This window comes from Oryzias melastigma, linkage group LG21, assembly GCF_002922805.2.
Source record: "Oryzias melastigma strain HK-1 linkage group LG21, ASM292280v2, whole genome shotgun sequence".
In the NCBI taxonomy this organism is placed as follows: domain Eukaryota; kingdom Metazoa; phylum Chordata; class Actinopteri; order Beloniformes; family Adrianichthyidae; genus Oryzias; species Oryzias melastigma.
The window spans coordinates 5,851,046-5,868,238 of NC_050532.1; the positions used below are offsets into that span (position 1 = coordinate 5,851,046).

Genomic DNA, 17,193 nt, shown 5'->3' on the forward strand with positions numbered 1-17,193 from the left:
ACAGTGCCATAGCTGTCCTGTAAATCCCTGCTCTGCACAATTTATTGCTGCGAGGTCCGCTCAGTGAGTGATCAAAATGATGGAGCCAGCCAAATTCACATCATGGATATATGTAAGGTGACTACTGAGACAAAACGTCCCTTACAGGAACAGGATTCAGTTACCCTGCAAAGTCAAGTTTGGAGAAAATAGAAACATGGATAGAACTCATTAAAAAAGTATTATTCCTCTGCAGAGAGCAGTTTAAATGACTCACCTTTGACTGAAAGTAGATCACTCCAGATTGTTTTTTTTTTTTTTTTAGATTTGTAAACCTTAAGATAAACTATTGATCCACATACATCTTTATTCAGTTCACAGTTGTCATTTATTACAAAACAAGAGCATAAAACATTATATAAAAGGTGTGGAAAGGACTTTACCATTTGGTGTTGTGTCTGTAAAATGACTGATAGGAAAAAAAAGGAAATTTCATCCAATTTAAGGTCACAGATTTATTTATTGAGCTTCAGCTTCACTAATAAACCTCACTGGTGTCCTTCTTTACTGAAAGCTCACTGATTGAAGTAGCAGAAAATCAAATTGGGCTGGCCGTGTGAGTGTTTCCAGCCTTTAAAGGTAATAGAATGACTGATTTTCATGAAAAGATTTTAGTGCCTTTTCTCCTATGTTATATTCACACACAAAAAAAAAACTCACTTAAGTAGATTTTCCGAAAGGAAGCTGAGATAAAAAGTATATATATTTTTTTCCAGGTCAATGTCAGTGTGGTCAGTGTACTTGCCACCCACCCGGGGACAGTCGCATTCACGGCAAAAACTGTGAGTGTGACGACCGTCAGTGCGAGGACATTAATGGAGAGGTCTGTGGAGGTAAGACGACACAGACACAAGCAAGTTACTTAGGCCAAATAGAAATCAGAGAATTACACATGCTCTATAAACACAAGATTACATTTTAAAGGCATTTTTGTTTTATTGTCACAATTTAAAAAAAAAAAGTCTAGTCTACACACAAAGTGTCAACTAACATTTCTCATTGTAAATGCCAAAAAAAGTAAGCTAAGCTTATAAAGAATAGTTTATCAAAACAAATGCTTATGCCAATCACATACCCATCCTCAGGCATTTATATTTTTATATATATATATATATATATATGTATATGTATATGTATATGTATATGTATATATCCTTCCCTCTTACAGTCCTTCCCTAAATGGGAGAGTACAATGTGAGCTGTGTGAAAGGCAGGTGCAGACTAATTGAGTGAGGGCGAGGTTGTTGTACCTTCAAAGCAATTAACCGCTCTCCCAACCGAGTTGATTAAAGCAGTCATACATGACCAGTCACGGCTGCCACTCCACTTCACCTACGGCTGAGGCTTCTCGTTTCATTTATAACCCTCCAGCAAAACATACTACACATAATCATTTCCAATATTCCACCCACAGCTTTACAACTCCAAGATATTTAAAAATTCCTACAGAGCTGGGAACTCATGGTAATTAAGAGATATTAAAACTGGCTGGACATTAAAAAAAACATATTTTTAAGTGTTCAAAGAAACTGAACTTTTTTTTAGTAATTTAACAAAAACACTTTTGTTAATGATTACTGTGGATCGGTCACAGGGCAATTTATAGACTTTCAACTAGGATTCTCTCATAAAAGGTTTAAACTGAGTCATCAATTCTTCATACAATAAGATCCTATTCACAGCAATAAAGAGTGAACCCTCTTTATATTAATAATTACAGATTTATATCATCAAGCATGTCGTGACAACAGGATGGAAAATTTCATTTTTTTAATTATCAATTGTTAAATTTGACACAACTAAATATTTAGTCACTTTGTGGTATAATAAAGAAGTAATAGGTAACAGTTATCTGTCAAATCACAAGAAATTCATCTCATGGAAGAGAATAAAATATATATTTTTTTATTTTTTAATAATAATTTTTTTTTCTTGCTTGACATGAAAATTGTATGTTTTGAGTTTGTGGCACAGCCAGGACATTTTCATTCTGTTACAAAAATACAAAAATATGACAAAAGTAACAATAAAAAAAATCTAACAAAAGCTTCAATCTCTCAGTTATTGTTTTTTTTTTTTTTTACAAACTGAAGCTTGACACATGTTTAGTTTTCCTTAAACAAAACTTAAGATAAATTTAAAAAAGGTATGTCTAAGATACTATGTTCTGTCAGCTTCTTTTGTTTCATGAATGTGTCATTGGTGACAGTAATTATCATTATGAAAAATAAATAATATGAGCGATATTTAAAAAAAAAATCAAAAGGACTTTTTAACAACAAACGCTGGATATAAAACGGCTCCCTGTGACAATTCCTGTCTTATTACCAGCTCAGAACATGAAGTTGACTATTCAGACACAAAAAAGGTTAAGCTTTTATTTCTATGATGTCAGACTTCCCTTGCAGTCAAAGGACAGAAGGATAAGTTTGACGGTGCTTGTTAAAACTCCAGCCAGACTAACAGCTATTCTGGCTCCTCAGCACCCTGCTGCCTTCACTGACCAATTAAAGCTCTTTGGATTCCTGTGTGTGAGTGTGTGTGTTTACGCCTGCCATTTCTGTTCTTAGTTTTTCATGTGTCTTTGAAGCACAAGAGGTTCATTAAGGACAGGCCAAGGCCAGTGATGACAGATTCTTTTATGTCCTCAGGGAAAGAACAGTAGGCTTGTCTCGTCTCCCTGAAGTTCCGCCCCTCTCTGCTACCTATTAGTGTCCAAGTTCCAAGACTGCACTGTCAACACTATATTTATGGGTTTCGTGGCTTTGTCATCCAAAAAGCTTTTTATTTCTGTTTTTATTTGATTGTGTTTTCTCTGAATAAAGGTTTTTTTTTCCCCTCCACTGGAAGGTCACGGTTACTGCTCATGCGGACGCTGCATCTGTGAAGAGGACTGGTTTGGGAAGCTGTGTCAGTTTCCCAGGTCTTGCGACATGAGCGATGCACAAAGCAAAGAGCTTTGTGAGACCGCTGATGGGGTCATCTGCAATGGAAAAGGTGACCATTTATTTAATTATTTAAATCTATTTGAATCTTAAAAAAAAACAAAATCTTTTTGACTATTTATCCAAAATTTTAAAACAAGTGATTCAAACACACAATATCAACACCAAAAGACACTTTTATTGTAAGTTTTGGTAACACTTTATAATAACTACACACTTTTTAGCATTAATAAAGCATTAGTTGAGCATGAGTTAGTTAGTTAATCATTTATAAAGCCTCAGTTTCTACTTTATTAAGCATTAGCAAGTAGCTTATATGCGCAATATTGTATTATTTTAAAATGATTTTATTTGTTTGATTTTGACACTTCTGATCCAATTTTCATTATTATACAGGAAAAAAATACTGTCATTATATTTCTCAAGTGTAGCTTGTTATGTTTCAAATCTTTAATAAATATTTGTGTTGTGTATCCTTCTCTTTTTGCTCTTTTTAAGCAGGTATCAAAGCTCTTACATCCCATGTTTAAAGACTTTATAAGACATAAATAGTTCTCACAAAAACAGTTAATTATCAAATACTAAATGTTTTATAACGACTTGAATTCATCCAGATATGTGACATTAATATAGGTTTATAAATGATTTAATAACAGATTAACAGTACATGTCTAAAAATGTGGATGCATAATTTTAGACTTACGGTTGTTGAGATCATTTACTGAAACTTTATAAATGAGCTTACAACTTCAAGAACCACCTCTAAATAACTGATTTGTAAATCATTTAATACTTAATTTTATTTTTTTATTGCTAATGAATAAAGTCTTAACATACCAATAATAAACACATAGTAATCATTTTAAATCATGAATAAAATGCTAATAACAACAGATATAAACTACTTGCTAATGCTTAATAAAGTAGGAGTGAAGCTTTATAAATGTTTAAGTTTTAACTCATGCTCAACTAATGCTAAAAAGTGTGTAGTTGTTATAAACTGTTATCTATGTTTTTATTTTATAATTATCTCAAAAACTCACTTTAATGACCTGCTGGGTTAGTTTAACCTCAAATAGTGGTAAAGAGATGAGCTAATGTCAAGCTGGCAGAGTTTCAGACCTAAAGAGGGAAGCGGAATCGCTAGCTTAGCGCTATATTGGTGCTTTTTAATGTCGTCATCTCTTTCTGCCAATCAGCAGGCGGCTGAGCGACTCCGCCCCAACTGTACCGTTCTTTGTTTCTATACAATGGATGGGGGTTCTCAAGAAATACGAGTCGGAATTTTTTAATGGGTCCATTAAACAATGGAAACGCTCAAGATACTGGATCAAACCGTACTGGACCGTACTGCTCAGTGGAAACGAGGCTTAAGAGTTTGAAGCCTAAAATGAACATTTACGAGTGTTTTTATAGACTTTTCATGGAAAGTTGTGGTTGAAGATGTGTTTTAAAGGGTAGTGTAAACGTAGCTTTAGACCTTCTTCCCTCCAGAATATATTTTCCTAATTTTAAATTGATCTTTTCTATTTCATGCGTTTTTAATATATGCTGTTTTATTTTTTATAACAGTTTTAAATGTTTCTTCTAGTTACACAACATACTGAAGAAGAAAGTAGGCCAAAAAAAAAACAAAACCTAATAACTCACAGATCTTTGGGTGTGAATTTATCGAAATGATTAACTTATTTAGAGATTTTTATCTTTTTTTTCTCCTTTTTTTAAATTAAATGATTACTTTGGGAAAAAGGGTAAACGTGTATAATTTGTCATGTAAAAACTCTGCAAACAATTAGATTTGCTGTGCAGAAAAACAAAAACAGGAAATAGCATAAAATAGGTCCAGTAACAAAGTATGTTTACTAAGGGAAATGTAATCTGAAAAAAAATGTTATGTACTGTTGAAATTCATTTTATATCAAACAAATGTGTTTGTGCTTGGTGCAGGTTCCTGCCATTGCGGTCAGTGTATCTGCTCTCCCCAAGAATGGTGGGTGTCTGGAGACTACTGTGAGTGTGATGATCGCGAGTGCGACAAACACGACGGTCTCATCTGCACAGGTAATGAACCACTGCCACAAACACACCAGTTAGTATGGATTCATTCCAAACCCTCCAAGGGCCGTCTGATTTGTCCATAATCAAGTTAATCAAGAACAGACTATTTCAGAATCTAAAAACCAGAAAATATCTCACAGCAGGACCTACTTTAGTCGTAAATATCACTGGAACAACGGTAATAGTAAAGGTTCACAAGGAAATTGTAATTGTTCTTCTCTGAAGAACTGTGAAATATTTAAAAAAAAATGCTTCAAAAGATTGGAATAATTGTAAAAAATATATTTTAATGGAATTTTGAGATTTTGTTTTATGACGAGGGATAAATAAAATTGTTTGCAGTTATATTTGTTTGTGTTTTTGTGTGGCAAAACTCTTTTGCTTATGAATATTTAAAGAACACACTGCACAAAAGTAATTTAAATAGAATTAAAAATTAAAATGCAAGATCCGTTAAATGTCACAGACTATAATTATTTGTAGGAATCTGTATTAAAACTAACTGTATGCATTAGAGTTATGGCTGAGCGTTTTACATGAACATTCATTTCCTCACAGCAGATTTAAATTAGAAAGAAAGAAACAAATGACAGACACCATTTTTCACATTTTTCCCCATCAGATAGATTTGATTGAGTCATTTTTTTTCATTGTAATGATTGAAAATCAGTTTGGCAGGTTTGCCAAGAAATGATTCTGCATCCAAGGATTTCACGCATCTTTCAAAGCTGTAGATTCTCATTACACGCACAACTGAGGAGTGATGTGCAAAATTTGGCGTATTAGGGATGCTCCCTGGTTCATTTCATGCAATAAATGCAATCATCCTGGCAAACCTTTCTGAAAAGAGAAAAGAATGTTTGCTGAGCTTTTCTGCAACCCAGAAACATCCAGCCACTGTTTGACACAATGCAGGATCACTCATCATGAACATGTTCATCAGGAGCTCTGATGTGAATGTCTCTCTTTTTATTCGAATGCTAAATCAGACAAATTTGGAGTGTCCATAAAACACAGCTAATAGTGCTCATATTTTTAGCCTCTCTGCAAATATTGGTTTCCAAGTTTCTTTAGAAGTTTGAAATGAAGTCTGACAATAAAAAAGCAACACGTTTTGCGTTAATGATGAGTTTTTGGACTCACTAATGTCACATGTGAGTGTAGCATTGTAAAAAACACTTTTCAAACTTTCAGACTTTGTTTCTGCTTTCAAATAAGAAAACGTTGTTTGCATTAGCCATTCTGTCATACTGTCAGAGGGAATATAATGTGAGAAAACTGAAGACCTTAAAACTCTAAAGTACTTAAAACTCGTGCAAATGTACATCTTATGAGTGGAAGGGGCTTACCTGTGTCATCAGATCTACCAACAATCCGGTCATTTTGTGTGCGGAGCCAAATGATGACTCAAGTTCAGTGCATCGTCTTCCCTTGTCCTTTTTCTCACATCCTTCGCACAACCACACCCCCAGGGAGAACTTTTGCAGTAGATTGCAGTATCTCTTCAAATGTGTCAGGCAGGAGTCCTTTTCCTAACCCCAGTATCTTTGAGAGCTTGTGAAGCAGAGCTCAAGGATAAAGACTGACATTTATTTCAACTAAATTAGCATTCAAGCAAACTAAAAAGGTTAGATTTGGAGTATTTGCTGCTTCTGTTGTTCTTCCAGTTGATCTAGAGAAGAACAATAAATTAAAGTTAAGGTTTTTTGTTAAAAAAGAATGTTTTCAGTTCTCCTTTGAGGCTTTTACAGTCAAACTATTTAGTTTTGTTATGGATAACTTCCACTGTACCACATCACTAATGCTACGTTCACACCGGCCACGTATAGGGTGTTAATAAGAAGACATTTATTAGCACAATAAGGTTATTAACATACCTAATAGGATTTATTAACTTCTAAATTGAGGCCATTGTCTAAAAGGCCACATTAATAAACTGCTTATAAGCTTAACAAAAATATTAACTATCGTTGTTAACATTATAATGAGTGTTTTGCAGCACCTCATCTAAAGTGTAGCCAAAAAGTCTTTGTAAATGAGCGTAAATACGAGTTTCGGGCTTCCATGTTTAAAACTCTCACATTCATGTTTTGCTATGTACATTTTAAGTCAATTTTCAGGCTCTATGTAGAAAACTGAACAGGCGTCTACAGTTAAGCCAGTTGACCAATCAGAGATTCAGATTTGGTAGCGATGTATCGTCTTTTCAAAACATGGAAGTACCAACTGTGTAAAATTGATCATGAAGAAGAAATTAATTGTTGTGGTTGGTGACGGCCAGAGATACTGTATATGACACCAAGTCTTTCACATATTTGAAAAGAAGCTGTGAAAGAAGAAGTTTGGAGCAAGAGTCATGAGCATGGCACCAAACCTCATCCAACTGTGTGTACATGAGCTAATATCAGGTAGCGACATGGTCGAGCGCGAATACCAAAAAAGGGTGATCAATAATGCCCAAACACTGTGTTCTTGGACATATATAACTTTCCTGGTGTGTACGTAGCATTAGACGTATATTTAACACATTCTATGAATATTTGTTGTAGAAATTAGGGTTGGGTATCGATAATAATTTCCAAAAACTATTCAAATCGATTCACAAGAGCCTGGATCAATTTAATTCAATTTTTTCTTTTTAATTCTTTTGATCCTCTCAATTCAATTCAATTTTGAGTTTACACATTTATTTAGAAATACATTAATAACCTACTATATATTTTGATATACAGTATTTATAATAATCTGATTCAGTTCACATACTGTAAAATGTATTAGAACTATTAGAAATAGCATACAGTGTTACATTGCTTCTTAAACAGAGAAGTTGTTCAAAATGTTCAGATCATTAACATTGTAAACATTGTTCTGTCTCTCCTGGAGGGCGTTTCAGTTTGACCACTAGGTGGCAATCGCGGTAGTACACTTTTTTCAAGAAGAATAAGCAAAGAATGAGCAAAAAACGGTGCTTTAGACCACAAATGGTTACTTAAAAAATGTTTCCAAAAGAGTTTGGAAAATTCATGTATGTGAGTATAAAAATGTAGTTAAGTCAGCAATGTATGTTTACGTCGACCGAGCATTAGCATTAGCCGTTCTATGGGGAATTCTATTAAATGTTAGCATCAAGCTAGCAGACTTTAGCTTTATGGATCCATATTTTTATGAATCGATTATTCATCTATTAAGATTAAATCGATTCAAATCAATTATTGATTTTATCAATGCAGCCCTAATAAAAATTTCCTTCTCCGGTATTTTGCTTAAGGAATCTGAAAAAACAGTCCTCAGGAATACAGCTGACCCCCATCCCAATCATTACTGAACTGCCTCAAGGGAAGCAGTGGGAAAAGAAGAACCTTGGTAAAGGTCGGGCATGATGGGAGAGCTCTTTTAATTCACAGCTTTTCTTCTCACATCTCCTCACAGGGAACGGGGTGTGCAACTGCGGCAACTGTGAGTGCTGGGAAGGATGGACGGGGAACGCCTGTGAAATCTGGGTGGGAGCAGAATACTGACGAAAGAAAAGGATCATTTGCCATTCCGACCAACACCATGACCCAAAACATCCAACCCTGGAAGCCCCAGAAGAGGATTAAAAATGGATGTAATCTCCATAGGAAAAACAATATTTCATCATACTGATTGCAAGTTTTACTGGTGAAAAAAATGCATTTCCTTCTTTAAATGTACGCCATTCTTTTCCTTTTGTTACCTGCGAAAAATTGTATATTTCAATACAAAAAGAGAGCAACTGATTATTGTGTTTAGTTGATTTTTTTCAATTACCCAATGAAAAGTTGTTTTGAAATTGGAAAAGCTGTAGGAAATGGAAAAGGAAGTAAATCTTTTTATTTCCTTTTTTTTCCCAAAATAAAACATTAAATGTGCCGCACTGACACAACATTTTGCATGGAAAACAACGCATCATACATGGTTACAAATTTGTTATAACATGACATAACTCCAATGGGCATAATATATATACTTCTAAAAATATTCTGAGCCTATTCAGTTTTAGAAAGGAAAAAAATAACATAAAAATGAATAAACAGGACACCTGGCATGTAAATCTACACTAATTAAAAAAAAAAAAAAAGAACAAATGGTTTATCTGTGGCATGCTGGATGTTCATGTTAAGGTCACATCAGGGGATTAGAGCTGCACTGATGCAGGAGCTCAGCAGGATAAACTCATTAAAAGCCATAAAGCAAATGTTTTGTTACTGTAAGTCTACTTTGGCCTTTTTTTCATGCTTAACCAAGCACTTCAGTCTGTTTTCTTTATCCCATCCCAAAAAAAAAAAAAAAAAAAAAATGACAAGTGCAATAATATACTGCACGCTATATTGCATTAAGGATTAAGTTACTGACATTACAGTACACCTTTATATAAATATTTTATTCAATATGTTGTATATATGTATACAACAAACTGTATATTGTAGACAAACTCATTGCATATATGTAAAATTAGCAGTACATACCAACAGTTCTTGATAGACATAACCTACTACATGCAGATCATCAACGCCATCCTCCTCCCCATGCAACAGATGGGACAACGTACAGAAAAAAGAGGTTCAAAACAGAAGCAACAAAGATTACATAATATTCTTGTAGAGAGATGAGAACAAACCAAAGGTGGATTTGCAAAAAGTGAAATCATAACAGGAAAAACGAACATTTATAGGGCTGTCATTTACAAAAATAACGTCAACCGGACAGGGGTGTGAACCAGTCCGGCATGTAGAGCTTGTAAAATCCAGGAAACGCCACAAGAGTGATGGTCAGCGCCTGTTAGGCTACGTTCACACCGGCATCGGCAACGCGCTTTTGAGCAAACACTTTCAATAAAAAGGCAATATAAATACACATTTGTGTTGCTAAAGTTTTGGGCTCTACGTACAAGACCAGCGAACATTGACCTTGTGTTCAACGTGGACATCATCAGAACACAGGGAAGTTACGTTGATTCCATTTTCACTTCATGAAATCGGTGACGTCATATCCAGCGTTTAGTAAAGTAGTGAACATTGTGTCGAAATTACTTTCAAAATCCAGGGCACTAGACAGTCCGGCACTATATAGTTTTTTAGTAGTTAGGGATTAGGGTGGAAATTTGGACATATTTCTCCATAACTCTATGTTTGGAGGGCTGAATGTAGAAACCAAAGGGGTAAGGAAATTATTCATATTCAGAAAGTCTTTCGTGTTTTGGAATAGAGCTGTGAAAGAAAAAGCCTGTTGGAAGATTCACCAGATTTACTCCACTCTGACATTTCGCACCAAGCATCTTCCAACTGTAGGTAAATCTACTAGTATCAGGTAGTATTCGGTGTGACACCATATGCTGAAAGCATGTTCAAGAATGCGCATTTAGTGCGTTCTTAATGCCCGGTGTGAACGTAGCATGAGACTCCTGTCATAGCATCACCACTTTTGTACAGACATGTATTTTCACTGTTGTGTTACAAGAAATGTTCATGTACAATATACCCTAATAAACTAAAACAAATCAACCTCTCCTAAAGTAAGTGCATTTTTAGAAGCATTCAGCAGCAATCTTTACTATTGTAAATCTTGTTTGGTAAAAAAAAAGAAAAAGTAATCAAAGCAAAAAGATAGGAGTTTTGATAAACTGCCGTGACAAACAACCAAGCGTAGTGGATTACTTTCGGGTTAGCTGCAAGACTGCCCAAGAGCAAAGCCCTTACCTGGTTCCTACCGAAATCTCATGCATGTGACTCATTCAAGCTATATCTCCCCAAAAATGACATCAGTCAAGACCTTGTAGGTCTGAGCAGAGGTGATTCTTCCTATACTAATGAATGCTATCACAGTGAAAGCTTAGATGGGTCTGAGAGATGTGCTATAGGATGTGATCCATACTCAATTTTTGTTGGGATGAAAAAGACTTTGGTCATTTCAGAATGGAGAAGTGTGATTTTTTTATATTTTGTTTTTTGTGAGCAATGCTACGTATCCTCTACATGAATGGGTGACCGAGGCACCTTTGGCCCAGTGGGGACTGGGATCTTGTTTTTGCATGCCGGGAGTCAAGGTCCAAACAGGCACGTGATAGGCCGAGATGATCAGTACTGGACTCTGCATGCTGAGTTAGGAGACAAATTCCCTCATAACAAGAACAATAATATTTAGTCGTTTAAAAAGTTATGATTTAAATAGACATTTTCCCTAAGATTTATACAATGATAATGATACACTAGAAGCCGTCTCTTGTATTACTGCTGCGAAAAGAGAACACAACCTCATCCATGCTTTAGTTTGCTGAACCAAGCAGGGACGCATCCAGTATAAATGTCACAAACTGGTTTACAGCTATATTGGTTTGAGCAGTAGTGCCATATAAAGACCGCCGGTGCTGCAGTCGCAGACCATCTGGGTCAAAGCTGCAAGCCCTGCCTCGCAGTCCGACGATGTCAGTTGAGTGATTGACAGAGGCCTACAAGGCCTAGAAATATTCCTAGAGCCCACGCTCTGAAATAAAGATAAAGAAAAATAGACTTCAGCTTTTCTTTTTTTTACCAGAGAAAAGCGGACTGAACCGCTGGTGGAACATAGTGATATGTATACACCATTCATCACAGCCCTCTTCCACCCACACGCACACCTGTCTGTAAATGTGTTTGTGTGTGTGTGAGGAGCTTCTTGCTTTGATTGCAGTGGCGGTAATTAGCACTTAATCAACTATGATTGCAGAAGCTATCCGTCAGCCTCCAATGTGTTTTTATGCACTGCAAAAAAAGCAACAGCTCGGATTTGCCACACAAACTTTATTATATATATTTTTATGTGTGTGTGACTTTCTTTGAAAAGTGTGTGCAATGTTTTAGGCAAAAGAATGGATTGTTTATGGTGTTTTCCTGCTCCTGATGCCTCAGTTATGTTCTTTTAGAAAACCAAACAACTCTCTTGCAAAATGTATTTTCTTCTATGTTCTTTGACAAAGAGAAAGGTGTGTTTATAGATAGAAAGAGGAGGAGAGGACAACATATTTGTAAAAAATATAGGACAACAATCCAAATATTTGATTTATCTATATTGTCTCTATCCCAGAACGTAGCTGGTGAACTGCTGTATAGAAAATATATCTGAAGGTACACCGACTCTGCTGCAACAGGGCATATAGAGAAAGGAAGGTTTTATTTTTGTTTATTTTGCTGTTTTTTTTTTGTTTTTGTTTTTTTGTTTTTTCTGGACAAACTTTTATCAAGCGGTACCACAAGCGTCATTAGGATTTTTCACAGTTTTTAGAGGAACCTAAAGGCATTCCGAGATCAGAGCTCCTCTTTCCTCCTGTGCTGGAAATTTTCAGAATCCATTTCCGTCGAGATCGTTGGAGAAAAAGAGGATGGACGAGGAGGAGGAGGAGCAAGAGAATGGAGGAAGGGAGGTTTGCTCAGATGTGATCCACAGTAGAAACAGAGTCTGGAGTTTAGTCTAGTCTAGAAAAAAAGCCCTGTCTCCATCACTTTTCTCCCTTTTTTTCCCAGTGCACACAAGACACCGATCAGGCGTGGCTATGTCGGGGGTTTGTCCGGCTTGCTGACAGGTTTGCCACCGTTCATCATCGGAGGCTCACTTGTGCTTTTACTGGGAGCTACCGCCGCCTTGGGCACCGTTTCTCCAACATCATGCAACGATGGCTCCCTGTACATAGCGACTGGAGAAGCAGACATAAAGAGGGAACAAAGAAAGAAAGAACGGTTACCAAAAATCTTAACCTCCCCTTTTCAACTTTTTTGCATCATCTCTCAAAAGCTGAAAGTGTTTTGAAATCTTGCACAGACAACATAAACACTATAACAATATAAAACTTAGAAAACAATGGCTGCCTAAAGTTCCACTATGATGAATGTTTTTGGTGTTTTAACATGTTCTTGTGGTGTTTTTCTAATGATCGAGGAACGGTGACTGACATTGGTCACATAAATGGAAAAGACAAAACATAATGACAAAAGCTGAAGTACAATGACAAAAGCCAAAGCACGAAGACAAAAGCCACAACACGACATAAAAAGCCGAAGCATGACAACAAAACCTGAAGCACAACAAAAGCCAAAGCACGAAGACAAAAGCCACAACACGACAACAAAAGCTGAAGCAGAATCACAAAAGCCATAGCATGAGGACGAAAGCCGAAACATGACGACAAAAGCTGAAGCATGACGACAAAAGCCGAAGCAGGAGGACAAGAGCCGAAACATGACGACAAAAGCTGAAACATGACAACAAAAGCCGAAGCACAAAAACATAAAACCAAAGCACGAGGACAAAAGCCAAAACACAATGAAAAATTGTGAAGCATAACAACAAAAGCGGAAGCACAGCAACAAAAGCAGAAGCATGACGACAAAAGCTGACAACACAATGACAAAAGCCAAAGCACAACAACAAAAGTGGAAACATGACGACAAAGGCAGAACCACGACAACAAAAGCCATAACACAATGGAAATGATTCACAATAGAAGTGAATAACTGACAATTTTTATAATTTAATTTATTTTCAAGCTATTTGCGCTTATGTCATTGTGCTTCCACTATTGTTGTTGTGTTGTGTCTTTTGCTTTTATGTGAGCCGTGTTGACCACTGAATGGAAGACATAAAAAAAATTAAGTATTAATGAGTATTTCTTCATCCAAATTGTTGTGAATCAGGAGCCGTAAAAAAAGACATTTGATATAGGAAAGGGGGCGGGGTTGCAATGCACCATCGGTACTATTCAAAACTCAGAGCCAAATTTCTAATGAACTATTGTCACTCTGCAGAAACTATGTACTAGGAAACGGCAGTTTTAAAAAAAAATATCTAAATATGGCATAATGATCAAAAAATGATCAGAGTGAGACTCCAAGAAACTAGACCATAATGCATTTTTTTTTCTTTAGGACTGTCTCTCAAAGACTGTGGATTGTGTCAAAAAAAAGAATAATGTATTCAGGACCTTTATTATTCCCTACTTTTACAGCCGATTCATCAACCACTACACGGCTGTAATGCTGTCTTGATAGGACACTTCACTTAGGTTTCATGTCTAAAGTGATGGCAGGTAATCAAGCCGGTGGCTGACGAGAGTGATGGTGGCATCTGCAGAGCAATCAACCTTCCATGCTGCATACTTTGAGCCTCCCTGGCTGCCTCCGCGGCAAAAAAGCAGTGAATCAGCATCAACATATGTAGGTATATATGTCGAGCATAGATATTTCATGTGCAAAGGGTGTAGCTGTGTTGCGTATGAGATGAAGATTTACAGTACAGGACAGATGTCTTGTGATGTTTTAAGGACACCGAATCCTTACTACTTGAGCTACAGACACCAAAAACAATTTTATGTTCACGCCTGTAAAATATAACAAAAAAAATAAATCAAATTGGGTCTTGCTGTTTACGACTACATACCTTCTAATGGCTTAGGCAGGAAGTGGGCAGCTGGTTTTGTTTTTTTGACTCGGTTCCCCTTCATGGCTTGGCCCTCTTTGTTAAGCCCTAGAAACCACGCTCTCCCCGATTCCTGTTGTCTGTACAACATGGACGAGTAGATCACGTAGTAGTTCTCAAACACGGACTCTTTAAATTTGCATTCTGCTGTGAAGAGTTCCTGCAAAAAACACACAGATGAAACAATTAAAATCCATCCATCCAAAACGATGCACATAAGGCCATGACTGGGCTTTTGAAAACCAACCACAGTAAAATGTTCTTATTTTCAATGTATAAGAAGGAAACAGATGCTTCATTTATTATTTATAGAATGGAGGGTAAACCCTCACATTTGGGTGATGGTACAGACAACACTTTGTACATCTTTTGTCTTTGAAAAAATTCTCTTAAAGATTGACTTTAACTACCAGAGCTTCAGTGAAATGGGACTCAGCCTTTGAGCATTAAATGTCGCACAATTGTTTCAGGTTTTTTGGTTGGATATAGGGGGCGGTGGACAGGAGTGGCTGCATCTTAAGGTCTTGCATTTTCTTTCAGGGACATTATAAAGATGGAATGTACCATAGTTGTGCGTGGGGTGAGAGTATTGTGAAGTATTTGTATGCTACATTCTCACTGGGCTCAATCAAAAGTCTATGCAAGCTTGCGTTTATTTGCATTTCGGGCTTCCGGGTTCACGCGTTACTATGCGAGTTTTTAAGTCTACGTACAAAATGTGCAGCCACTGAACGTACGTTGAAAGTTAAAACAGTTGAACCTTGACCAATCAGGGTCTTGGATTTGGTAGTGGCGTGTGGGTGGCGTCCTTTTCAATTCACAGAAGTGCCAATCGTTTGAAAATTGATGACGAAGAAGAATTTAATCATTGGGGTTTGTGTTTGGCCGGATATATATGACACAAAGTCTTTCATATATTGGAATCGAGTTGAGAAAGAAAAAGTCTACAGCAAGATTCATGAGATTAGCATTGTTTTGACATTTCACACCAATCTTCTTCCAACTGTGAGTACATGCGCTAGTATTGGCTAGTATAGCCCTGTATGAACACTTTGCTAAAAGCTTATTAGTAAGTTCTTGAATGCGGATCACATACCTAGCATAAAGATAAAGTAAGTTACATGCTCTTATGATGTACGCTTGTGTGTTCTTTAAATGTTCGCTACAACCTGTCACCCGCAGCACGCCCATAGAAAATAATGTGCATAAGCATTTTTGCTCCACTGGCTCACTGAGCAGTCTACGATCTTGGCATGTGTACCTGCGTACCTCGTACCAGTTTGCCCATTTTTCACCCATATCCCCCCCTAAAGGTAGTTGTGACTAAGGTATAAGCAAAACAATCCCTGCAGATATTGTTGTCAAGCTCTGATGATGAACAAAAAAATCTAAGCTGCAGAAAAAGTGGATTTCAAAAATCTATATGCCTGAACTTTGTTTAAACAATTGCAGAACTTATCAAGCAGCTCAATCCACCCCAGTGTAGTGATGATGTATGAACAGCACAGCTCTTCATCTCTCTGGTGTCACCGATTCCTCTTCAAGCAGAAGGAGAATAAGAAAGCATGCCCACACTGCCTGCCCTGCACGGCTAAAAATAAAGGCATTCATTCAGGTATATTAATCAAAGCACACTCATCACAATGGAGAGCTTTGACACATCTACAGGGAATATTTCACAGTGAGCCGCTTCAGAAAAAAGAAACCACTGAGATTGTGTGTTCAGACCCTGATTTACCATGTGCTGCTGTGCTTTTTAAAGTCTGCAGTCTCTAAAATGACTCAGAAATCCAATAAGAGGCTAAAATTTTAGTCTGTTGACATTAACCAGCAATGACTAAAGTTATTTTTATTGTTAGCTGTGTGCAATTACCCAGCTTATCTACTGCAATAAAATGTATATTTCTAGAATATTACTTCTTAAAATTGGCATTGCAGAAAAAAAAAGCCAGAAAACTATTCTCTTTGAAACAATGTATCCTAAGAAATCAACTGGCCTAAATGTGCTCACTGTTAGTGCATTTTCTTAAATTATTTGATTGGAGACAAAAACCAACATAACTCATAAATGTATCGGCCTATTAGGTCATCTACATAGCGTGTTTTTGTCCTTTTAGAGAGTAATCTTTTACATTAAATGTTTTGTTTCAAATATTGCTTTTATAAAGTGGAAAAATAACATTGACAATTTATATAAAGTCCCTTGCCTAGGCCAAACTGATGTTTGCTACATAATTAAAAAAATATTAATGTTTTGAGATAAATGTAACAGTATATATACAGTATATGCATATTTAAAATAATCTGGAAAAGCTGTCAAGCTAAAGACTAAACTGGAAAAGGTAAGGCAATATAAAGAATCATTGAATACTATTAGTATTTTATTTTTTTTATTTTATATTATAGTTATTAATTCTTTAAGATAAATATTGGGTAGGAATAGCAAAATATAGACTTCATTTATAAAAATATAATTAAATTCCTTATAATAGTACACAACAGCTAAAAATAAAAGGAATAGGTAAAATTAAATGACAAACGTTATCTATTGTATTTTCAACACTATAAGACACACTTTTTTTTCAAAAAACAAACAAACAAACAAACAAAAAAAACAAGTGTGCCTTATCCTGAGCATCTAAAATATTAATTAATTCTGGTTGTGTTCACTGAGGTTGAAGGGATT

The 17,193-nt window shown here is 36.1% G+C and overlaps 2 protein-coding genes across 3 annotated transcripts in view; one reads left to right on the forward strand and one right to left on the reverse strand.

Moving 5' to 3' along the window:
* The window catches only part of itgbl1 (integrin, beta-like 1), a 43,601-nt gene extending 34,460 nt beyond the window's left edge, over positions 1-9,141 (forward strand). The window contains exons 8-11 of the mRNA XM_024287322.2: positions 756-872; positions 2,890-3,036; positions 4,932-5,045; positions 8,472-9,141. Coding sequence (XP_024143090.2) covers positions 756-872; positions 2,890-3,036; positions 4,932-5,045; positions 8,472-8,560 — 467 coding nt within the window. The 3' untranslated portion in view covers positions 8,561-9,141. The remainder of the gene's footprint in view (positions 1-755; positions 873-2,889; positions 3,037-4,931; positions 5,046-8,471) is intronic.
* fgf14 (fibroblast growth factor 14) overlaps positions 8,880-17,193 on the reverse strand; it is a 122,130-nt gene continuing 113,816 nt past the window's right edge. For both annotated transcript variants that reach the window (XM_024287324.1, XM_024287325.2), the window contains exons 4-5: positions 14,469-14,667; positions 8,880-12,729 (exon numbers count right to left, since the gene is read on the reverse strand). In XM_024287324.1, the coding sequence (XP_024143092.1) occupies positions 12,587-12,729; positions 14,469-14,667 (342 nt within the window). In that variant the 3' untranslated portion in view covers positions 8,880-12,586. The remainder of the gene's footprint in view (positions 12,730-14,468; positions 14,668-17,193) is intronic.